A 10,587-nucleotide genomic window follows, 5' to 3' on the forward strand; every position below is an offset into this window, starting at 1 on the left:
CCCTAATACTATGTTGTTATATTTTGGAGTTCTGTTATTCAGCAGTTTTTTAGGCTGGTTTTGCCACAAGACCTGAAAACCCTGACTTGTTTACATTTGTTCCTATTTGTTTTTATGTTTGGCACCACTAACCCTCCATACCTCTGACTCAGTTTCGTTTCCTCGCATGTTTAGGTTTCGTTTTCCCTCTGTGACGTCACAGTTGGATTAAGGTTCAGTTCTGTTTCTCTGTCACAGCAGCTGCAGAGGCTTTAAAGAGCTGGAGCTGCAGGACGCACCTCACATGCACCATGTTTTCCTGGGGAGAGGACTGTCACCAGGTCTTCTGGTCCAAACACTCACCTGTGGACAGGGCAGCAGAGGCCAGGGTTCATCAGTTTAACCCGGGTTATCTCATCCGGGACCTGTCTGCAGGACACAGTGTGCTCAGCTTCATCAAGACCAACGGAAATGCTTTTATCATCCGGACAAACGAGACCAAGGATGGAAGAAGAGTCAGAGGAAAACAGAGTGAGAAACAGCTGCTGTTATTTATCTTTGAGCCTGTTTTACTCTTTAACTCTTTTTAAACCTGCTTACTTTATTATTGTATTATGATATCTTTCATATATCTGACTTTCTCATATCTTTCTCCTTTGCTCACTTTTATTATTTATTTTTGCTATTTAATGTTTAGTTAAATTCTGACTGACTGGTGGTAGATACATAGGGAGAGACCTGGGACCCCCTGCTGCTGGGTTGGGGCTGGTGGGGGGGGGGGAGGCCTCTTGGATGGGAGGGTGGTGCTGCTGCTTCCTCTTGACACTAAGACCAGTTCATCTCTTACCTCTGATGCTCCGGGTGAACGAGCCTCCTCCTGTTTCCTCTGTATGAGCTGCTGTGGTTTGTGTCCTCAGAGTTCGTGGAGTGCAGAGAGAAGATCCGGGCTGTGAGCTGCACTGATGATGTGGTGTCACTGCTGTCGGACACAGGCTCAGTTCTCTGTGTGGACACAACGCGCCCCCCCTTCACACCAAGGTCAGACAAACCAAGTGTTTTCTGCTCAACCTCAAACTAACTGTGTCAAATGAAGATATGGGATGTTATTATTATTATTATTATTATTACAGTATGTACCGTTGATAATTCGTTTCTGTTCTGTTTTCTCAGGCCGATGAAGGAGTTGTGTAACATACCAGTTTGTCAGGTGGCGTGTGGGAGTCAACATTCAGTCGCCTTGACCAACGGTAGAGTGACACCACACTGATGACATGACAAATCCATTGATTAAGATCATAGAGTTTATACAAAGATCACAGGCTGTTTATAGAGATCATAGATTGTAAATACAGATTTGTTTTGATCTGCACAGTGGCCTCGGCTGTCAATCATGATGTCACACCTCATTTTAAATTAACAATTAAAACCAAAATGATCAGAAACCTGGAGACACGTCATGTTGTAATAGTTGGACAACATGACAGCTTCTCGCCGCCACCTGGTGGATGGCCGCAGTACACGTCATAAAGCTCACCTCCTCCATGTTGGTTGACGGGACATGGACCAAACTAAAAGGTTAAAGTACATTATTAAAGTTAATACATTTTTCTGACACAGGGTTTCTGTCATTTTAGGTCGTTCTTATCACACTGACGTTTGTTCATGTTTCTGATCACAGGTTGAGTTTCAATTAGTTATTTGATGATATAAAAACAGGGTGAAAGGTCATGATTGACAGCTGAGACTCACAGTCGGACGTCAACATTGCAAGATGGCGGCTTGAGCTCACAGAGTGGTGGTGGTGGTGGTTTCTCCACAGATGGCCGGGTGTACACGTGGGGTCAGGATTCCAGGGGCCAGCTGGGTCTGGGGCAGGGGAAGCCCTTCGCCAACTCACCCCAACAGCTCCGCTCTCTGTCGTCGACCCCGCTGGTTCACGTCGCCGCGGGGGGGGAGCAGAGCTTCGCCCTCTCTGTCAGTGGAGGTGTGTTCGGCTGGGGCAGAAACGACCGTGGGCAGCTCGGGCTGGGAGACACAACAGGTGCCGTACCTCTTTGTACTGTACTGTATTTATATACATATCAGTGTTCAACTGCAATGTGGTGTCATGAGTTTTCTCTTTTTACAAACACTTAAAGGTTTTGGTGAAAGGATCTTTTGGTGGAAATTGAATATAAAATACTCCTACTGTGTTTTATCTAAATCGTAGGAATTGTTGTTTTCTTTACCCTAGAGTGGGCCCTTTATATTTAAATACTTTGGATTTAAATACTTTATATTTACGTCAGGAGCGGGTCCTCTCTACGGAGAGGCTGCAACATGCAACTTCACCACTAGATGTCACTACATTCTGCACACTGAGCCTTTAAAGCTGAATTTATCAAACAGTAACAAACATTTGAAATTCATCTGTCACACGTATTTTCATGACATGTAAACCGTGTTGTTCATTTCTCTGCTACAGACAGACGTACACCAGCTCCTGTTAAAGGTCTGAACATGAAGGGAACTATTCACATTTCCTGTGGGAAGGATCACACTGCTACTTTAACTAAGGTAATTTTAAAAAGCTAGAAACAAAAATGTTTAGTTTAAATACTTAGAGGTTGTGTTTTGGTCTGCGTCTATAAAGATGGACGACATGAAAGCTCCCCAAAAATGAAGCCAACGTCATCTTTACCGCCCCCTGGTGGCTGGCTGCCTTAAATTTCATAAACCTCACCTCCTCTATGTTAGTGGATGGGATATGGACCAAACTAAAACATTGAGTATGCGTTAAATAAATTATTGACAGCATGAGACTGACTCGCGATTGGTTGAGCATGTGTATTATTGGGACTTTGCTAATACAGGTGGATGTGTCGTCCATCTTTGTTTACAGTCCGTGGTCCGGACGGGCAGAAGCAGGGATATTTACAAACGGTAACGCAGACACTCGTTTAATTCTTGAGTTCATAACTTGACGACTAGCGATGAACGCACCACTGCTGTTTCTCGTCCGTATTATTTACTGCAACTAAGCAAGTTACACCGGCACGCGCATGCCCGGTGAACCTGATTGTCTGCGGGACCTTGAACTGTTGCCCTCTGGCTGCTTCCTCAGGATGGTGCTGTGTTTACGTTCGGCTCGGGGCAGTTCGGGCAGCTCGGGCACAACTCATTCACTGATCAGCTCCGTCCTCGTCTGGTTGCCGAGCTGTTGGGGGCAAAGGTCACCGAGATCGCATGTGGACTGTACAGTATACCTACTATTTCTTTTAAAAGAATTTCACTTCATCAAATATTGATGCATGGAACCTGCTTTGAAGAAACAACGGGGATCAAACTGTCTCTAATGATGTTTTTAATGCATTATCTCCTTAGACACCACACATTAGTGTCGACAGACGCCAAGAAGGTTTACTCCTTTGGGTGTGGAGAGCAAGGGCAGCTGGGACACGGAGGCGAGAGTCATCCGTCTGTGCCGCTCCCCGTTCAACTGCCACAAGGTTTCAATGAAGTCATGAGGGAACAATTACCTAACGTATGAAGGAGATCATATTTTTACTCAGTACTTCTAATTCCAGGCAGCAGTGACGGGCCCAATATTAGAAACATCTTCGCAGGAGGAAACTGTTCGTTTGCGACATGCTCGTCTAATGAGGTACTGACACTAATACACTGATACACTCAGGGATGGAAGGATAATAATGACGACATCAACTCAACCAGTTTATTTTGCAGGAAGCTCATGAGGAGCCAAACACTGACGGGGTCAGTAATGCGTCACAGTATCGTCTTGATGACATGATCGACAAATGGACGTCTAAATGTGATTCAAAAACCTGGAAAATGATCAAACAGTGAGTATATGACATGTTCTCTGTATGTCAGGAGTTTGCTGAATAGCCTGATGGTGTCATGACTGTAACTGTAAATATATCAATCCACAAATCCAAGATCCAAACACTTTTTAATCTTCACAGGGAAATCCACAGGACTTTTTCCACAGCATCTCGTATGAATCAAAGTTTCCTTGAGAAAAGGTAAACACGGAACCTCTTTGCACGATTATCCCTTCTTTCTTATCTGGTGAAGTTCTAATATAAGGAGAACTTCCACTCTCACAACTTCTGGTTTACGTAGTCGGGGGGTGGGGGGGAGTCTCACAAAGCTGCCAGCATGGGTTTGGACCCAACGTTGTTTTGCTTTGTGTTGTTAGAAAAGAAGAACATTTCCAGACCTCCTCAAAGTACCACGGCGTGAACTTGTCGCTTGCACGAGTCGCTTTCAAGAAACTGGTGAAGAAGGATGATGCTTTGGCAGAGGTGCGTAACTGTTTGTGAAGAGTCGGTTTTCTAAATTTGATTGTGTTAATCAAGGGAAATGATTCCTTCTCGCAGGGGAAGTGAAAAGGTTCTTCTGAAATCCTCGGTGGAGGTAATGAGTGGATCTTTTTCAAACGAACAGGTGGCGGCTGCTGTCCTGAAGCTGCTTCCCTCTTTCACGGATCCAGTGGGAGTGGAGGGGTTGAGGATCTTCTTGCTTCTCAATGATCTTCTTCACGTGATCCAGAAGCTCCATCGACCACAGAGCACCGAGCTCGCTCAGGCCGTCGCTGCTGCCGTTCTGAAGCTGTCTGCTGAGAACCTTCAGGTCATAGGTACTGTGACCACTGCACGAGCAACATCAGCAAGATACTTTTCATTTATTTTTTAGTTAAGATGCAGCTCATTAAAATATAAGTCCAAAACTAATTTATCGACTGATGTATATATTTAAAATTAGCAATTATTCCTAAGATGTTGTTCTCAAACCCTTATGACAAAGAAATATAATTGAGGCTCAGTATATTTAAAGGTTAAGCCATTAACTTTTTTAATTACACTTTATATAGTTATAGGGAAATTCTATTACAGCCAAATATGGAGAAATTATAATACAATATATAGAATTAGCCAAGTTAAAATGTTAACATATTACCTAAAATAAAAGTTGGCTCATTCTTTACTTTCTTTGAGAGCAGATCAGTTTGAAGTCACAGGGAGTGTTGGAGGAAGTTGGAGATTAAGACCTGCGGGCTGCACAACTTCAAGTTTACAACCTGATAACTGAAGGTTTCTAGCTTCAATGGTGTGAAGGTGCAATATGTCCTAGATGTCTGCTGAGTTGTGAAATGTCCATGTTGTCTTCCTCAGGAAACTGGTGGACGACACTGTCAGCCTCCAAAATATCTGCATATGTTAGGGTTTGGAAGAAAGCCCTCTCAGACATGCTGTCCTCAAGCCCTGATCCTCCCCGCTCCGGATTCAGAAATCTGTTACAAGTCCTCCAGTACATGTACAATGTTAGTATGCCTCAATACTTGTGTTTTCCATAAATACTACACAGCATAATCCCAATCTACGGAGCCCCCGAAGGGTCAAGGGGAAGTAAAGAATTCTCGCCACGACACTTCGGGGGCTCCGTACTCATCTTACGCACTTTTTCTACAAAATGAAGCTTGTTTACTTTTTTAATTTGTTCACTAAATGGATAAAACCTCTTTGTTAAAGGCCAACAGCAGGACTGCAGAGTCTCAAAGGCTGCCAGACAGCGACTTTTATTTGCTCATGGACCAAAACTTTCTTTGTGAGGATCTGCGTCAATGGATTTTACAGACGAAACGCAAGGTAAAAAAAAAAATGCAAAGTTGCAGTCCCTGTCTATTCATGTAAAAACAGAATGGTGGCCACATACAGTACATGTATATTTAAACCTAAATTATGTGTACTCTCTCTTTTCCTTTTAGATGGTGGGTGCTGAGCCTCTTATCCTCGGTAGATTTCCAATTGTGATGGATCTGCAATCAAAGAAAATGATTCTTGACGTGTATGCTGGAACCACCAAGGTAACTGAGGTCCTGAGTTGCGCCTCATGAGAAAAAGCTTTTATGCTCAAGGGTCGAGAAATCTCCAAGAAATTCCCTGTTTATCAGCGTGTGTTGTGTTGTTGGTGCACGATAAACTAGTTTTTTATAAAAATCAGGTTCAAAGGAATTTGACATGACACTCAAATTGTTCGAATTAATTCAAATCCGACACCTGAACTCAAAAAACGTTAAGTCGCCACTTCTCAGATGCTTTGATGTCGTGATTGTCTCAGGACGGCTTTGATGCTAGTCCTCCATTTTCACATCAAAACAAAGTAACATCAGTGGGTAAGGTCACGGTGACAGTGATCGCCCTCTGCTGGATGATGAGGCAAAGTGAATGTTGATTGATCCATTCACTTTGCAGACAAAAGCCAGATGTCAGCTTTGGATGTGAATCTATAAACAGTGACATTTTTATTTTCATTGTAGTGGCTATCAGTCAGTCGGATCGGGTGGAATTTCTTCTGGAAATATGGACCAGATTGTCCGTTTGCTCAAGACCCGCTTTTTAGACTGAAGCTGAGACGAGCATCCATTTCAGAAGACACTTTTGAACAACTGGATGCTGTTCATCACAAGGACTATAAAAAAAGACTTGAGGTATATGTGATAGCCGTACCATGGCCAGAATTTGCATTATTGAACTTGTCTACTCTGATATAAGTTACAAACTTTGTCCTTTGGTCTTCTAGGTCTTTTTTGATGAGAACTCTGAGCAAGACAATGTCAACATCAAAGACTTTTTTCATGAAGTCTTTCACGAGCTGGTGTCCGACGAATCGGGGATGTTCACTTTCAATGACTCCAAAACACTTGCATGGTTCCCTTCCAACGTAAGATTTCAAATCCACATACAGGAAAAAAATATTCACTTTCTACTTTTCTACTTTAACTCTTCGTAGAACATTTATCAGTTCAATATTAAAGCTGTGACTACAGTGGATTCATGGTTTTAATTGTCACTTCCATCAACACCAGGCAACACACGACCACCACAGGTACTTCCTGTTCGGAGTTCTGTGTGGCTTGGCCTTGTACAACCAGTGCCTCATACACCTACCGTTCTCGATGGCTCTGTTCAAGAAGCTGCTCGGTGTGAAGCCTTCGCTGGAGGACATAATGGAATTCAGTCCGGACGTTGGAAAGTAAGTGACAATATATATAAATTCAAATCACATTATTTTTTGCTGTAGGGCTGTAAGTACTTTCTCAGAGTAGATTGTAAACATTGTGAAATCTCATTGATGCTTGAATATTGCTGCTTGTGTTGTGTTTGTAGGAGTCTGCTGTCCATCCTTGAAGAATATGGGGACGAAGACTTGGAAAGCCTGGGCCAGGAATTTTCAGTAGGTGTTTTACAGATAACTGACCTCACTTATCCTCTTTCTGATCAACTGATCGATTTATATCAGTTCCCAAAGCAGTAATATCGCTCTTCTTTCTTAACAGATCTGCTGGGATGGGACAGAAGTTGACCTTGATCCCACAAACCCTGAAAAAACTGTGACAAGTCAAAACAAGTAAGGACCATGGAAGCAGTTTAATGTCACTTTCATCGATTTTGTGCCACAATACAATACAAATTAAGAAGCCCCTTTAAAACATTTTGTAACGCAATATCGGGGGTGTCAATTGTACAGTGGTACACTTGTACTTGAGGCTCATTTATGTACAAAACGAGATGTGGCCATTTAAATGATCACTGCACACGTTTTCATTTCCTTTACATCGGTGTGGTTGTTAAGAAATTCAATCCACAAGAGGGCAGCGCAGAAATGAGATTTTCTGATAACAAGAACCAGCCTATGGTTGAGGAGGTTGTGATAATGTAATTATTTGTGATATTGTTGATTATAACCAAGAGGAAGCATGTTAAAAAGAAAAGAAATAGGGCCCAGAATTGATCCTTGAGGTACACCACAAGTACACTTTTAAGTGAAAGAGGGCACGTAAAGATTTATGAGTTGCGTGCATCTGTTTGTGGGATTAAAATTTAGCATCTGCTTGACAGGAAGGAGTTTGTGGACGCCTACGTGAATCACGCCTTCAACACGTCTGTGGAGAGTGTGTTTCTGGAGTTCAAGCAAGGCTTCTACACGGTTTTCGACCGGGACTTGTTGAAGGTGTTGCGGCCAAAGGAGCTGCAGGAAGTCCTGCAGGGCAAAGACTTCTGTGACTGGGAAACGCTGAAACAGGTAGAATCAAAACAAGAGCTCCTTGTGTTCCTGTGTTCTCTACAACTAATTAATCACGTTTTCATTTGCTTGATTTGAATCCTGCCAATGACTACGACAGCAAGTTATTCTAACAACATCTTTCACTGTAATTAGAACACAGTTTACGGAAGGCCGTACCATGTTGACCACCCCAACATGCAGATGTTTTGGGAGGTTTTTGATGAACTAACCGAGGATCAGAAGAAGAAGTTACTTTGTAAGTATTAAAATATCAAATTTAAAACTATTACAATCAAGAAAGATAAATTGAAATTATATTACTAATGTACCAGACTAGACTTGCTATATGTGCTCGGAATGAAAGGAGAGCTAGTTGCTCATTTTAATCTGATCACGCAGAGATAGATTTCTTCAATCTAGAGTCAGGAACGTTTTAATATTTACTTTTCTGTTTAGTGTACGATGATGATAGAATTGATAAACTAATGAAGAGAATGCAAAGCTTTATACTGAGGATATCACCAAAATAAATCAATTAAAAGAATCTCTTTGTTTACCACTTCTGCCTCCTCAAGGGTTTGTGACCGGTTTTGAAAGGTTGCCTATTCGTGGCAATAAAAGCATGACGATCAGGCTCAGACCAGTCTGCGACATCTCTGAGGACCAGATCTACCCTGAAGCACTCACGTGTTACTCTTTTCTGGATCTGCCCCTATACTCAACCAGGGAGATTATGAAAACCAAGCTGACAGAGGCCCTGAGCAACAGTAGAAGAAGCTACAAGTGAGGGTGGGACTCTGCCGCAAATATTCTGCACTGCACAGAGGGCGGAACGTAGTGAAAACACTTTGTAAATCGACCACAGACCAGCCATTGTACTGTACCTGCACCTGTGTACTGGCTAACATGACAGGTTTACATTTCTTTAAGAGAGCGTGTGGATTGAGTGGTTGTATAACAAAAATGAATGCCTCAAAGTAAAAAATACATGTATGTAGAGAAGTCTTTGATTTACATTTCCAACTTTGTTACATCTCAGGAAATAAATAGGGGTGATAAATATTTTGTGATATGTTTTTCCAGGTAAATTTTTTAATTCAACTGCAAACTTGTCCTGGGTATTTGTAGAAAATACATGTGTGTGTGCACAGCAGTCACTTTTTTTATACCTGTTATAGTTTTAGTTGTTCAAACATTTCATTTAGGGGGCCTGCATTTACTGTAAAGAAAAGGTTCTATTAGTGCCAATCTGCAAAAGAAATGTTTATTCTCTGTGAGGCTGAGTCTGGGCGATAAATCAAAAAAGGAGATCCAATATGCTTTGAGTGCCTTAATTGCCTTTAATTAATTAATTGCCATCTAATTGATCCAAGTCTTTCAGAGCATTTAAAAGGAAATTAACAGCAACTAACAAACTCTTTAACGGCGGCCAGCAACAAATGAGGCTTCCCCCGTCACCCCGTCTCCATTCATGCACTAACCAGGGAACAGGTGACGTTTATCCTCCAACACCATGTGACCTGATGACCACGAGGAAACAAACAACACAGACCACACTTGACTCCTGCAGCCACAGCTTTTGCATCGACCAAATTCAGAGCAACTCCTTCTCATTGCTGAATATGGTCGATGTGGTGGATTATGTTGAAGTGAAATAATGCAGCTCGTATGTACACGGGTTAGGAGACGTATACTTGTATCTAGTAAGAATTGCATTTTATCTGTTGATCGAACGATGACCATTCTTAGATATATATGCGATTCAACAGTATTGATATTGTCTGTAAACTGTTGACTGGATTGCTCAGGTTGGTTGTAGAGCAATATTTGAAGTATTTTTCATAAACGATGGGTTGTTATTATGTTGAGTAACAACTGCTGTCGTCCTTCGATTGTGCAAATGTTCACGTGTTCACTGTTTTTCTTTTCTTTCTTTTCTTTTTCTATGTTTGTTGTATTGGGAAATTCTGGATTTACACTCGTGTGGAAAATAATAAAAGAAATATGACATTTGTTTGAATAACTTAAAACTTAAGTCGTTATTATTTTTCAACTAAAAATTGGCAATACTACACAAATACTGTTAGACACTGCACCCTAACTTGAGTGCATGTTCTGGGTGTTGACGTGTTGCAGGTAAATGTGTGTAATGTTGACAGAGAGAACTTTACCACTAGAGGCTGCCATTGTCCTGCTGGTTGTGTTGAACAAAGAGGGATGTGATCAGCTGGTGACAGAGCAGAGAAAAGGGTTTCAAATGTATAAACCTACAGATGTGGGTCAATAAAAGAGACAAAGAAATAAACTTTACACGATGAGTTCATTCGTATTTACTGTTACTCCCCATAGACACTATACAGGATGTTATTGTAAATTCTAAGAACAAGCTAATGTGCTATCATTTCACCGTGTTGGGACATGGAATTTGTGAAACAAAGTTCGGCCTACTCGGTAGTCAAAAACCTGAAGCTGCATGTCCCTTTGTTCTGGAGAAAACCAGACCCTCCAGAACTCAGTCTCCCAGGGGCCTCAACGTCA

At 41.9% G+C, this 10,587-nt stretch overlaps 1 protein-coding gene across 2 annotated transcripts; it reads left to right on the plus strand.

Annotated features, from left to right (window-relative positions):
• Positions 1-4: 4 nt before the first annotated feature.
• On the plus strand, positions 5-9,056 carry LOC117763224 (probable E3 ubiquitin-protein ligase HERC4). Of its 2 annotated transcripts, none has more exons than XM_034588185.1 (23): positions 5-510; positions 897-1,017; positions 1,150-1,226; positions 1,799-2,020; positions 2,444-2,535; positions 3,083-3,213; positions 3,343-3,467; positions 3,546-3,622; positions 3,703-3,821; positions 3,945-4,004; positions 4,181-4,286; positions 4,429-4,621; positions 5,157-5,305; positions 5,514-5,630; positions 5,750-5,848; positions 6,302-6,472; positions 6,565-6,705; positions 6,851-7,017; positions 7,152-7,218; positions 7,322-7,392; positions 7,884-8,067; positions 8,203-8,305; positions 8,625-9,056. In XM_034588185.1, exons 1-23 carry the CDS (start codon positions 291-293, stop codon positions 8,834-8,836), a joined length of 3,024 nt encoding a protein of 1,007 aa, XP_034444076.1. In that variant the 5' UTR covers positions 5-290; the 3' UTR covers positions 8,837-9,056. The 2 variants fall into 2 exon arrangements, with proteins under 2 accessions (XP_034444076.1, XP_034444077.1); XM_034588186.1 differs by having other exon boundaries at positions 7-510; positions 3,715-3,821.
• Positions 9,057-10,587: the final 1,531 nt, after the last annotated feature.

Source organism: Hippoglossus hippoglossus, chromosome 6 (assembly GCF_009819705.1).
Source record: "Hippoglossus hippoglossus isolate fHipHip1 chromosome 6, fHipHip1.pri, whole genome shotgun sequence".
Classification (NCBI taxonomy): Eukaryota; Metazoa; Chordata; class Actinopteri; order Pleuronectiformes; family Pleuronectidae; genus Hippoglossus; species Hippoglossus hippoglossus.

Bases quoted from the DNA above. Each gene is read 5' to 3' on its own strand.
- LOC117763224 (XM_034588185.1), top strand. From the start codon at position 291: ATGTTTTCCTGGGGAGAGGACTGTCACCAGGTCTTCTGGTCCAAACAC. The intron at 511-896 runs GTGAGAAACAGC...TTGTGTCCTCAG, and splicing joins AAGAGTCAGAGGAAAACAGA to AGTTCGTGGAGTGCAGAGAG. The intron at 4,005-4,180 runs GTAAACACGGAA...TTGTGTTGTTAG, and splicing joins CAAAGTTTCCTTGAGAAAAG to AAAAGAAGAACATTTCCAGA.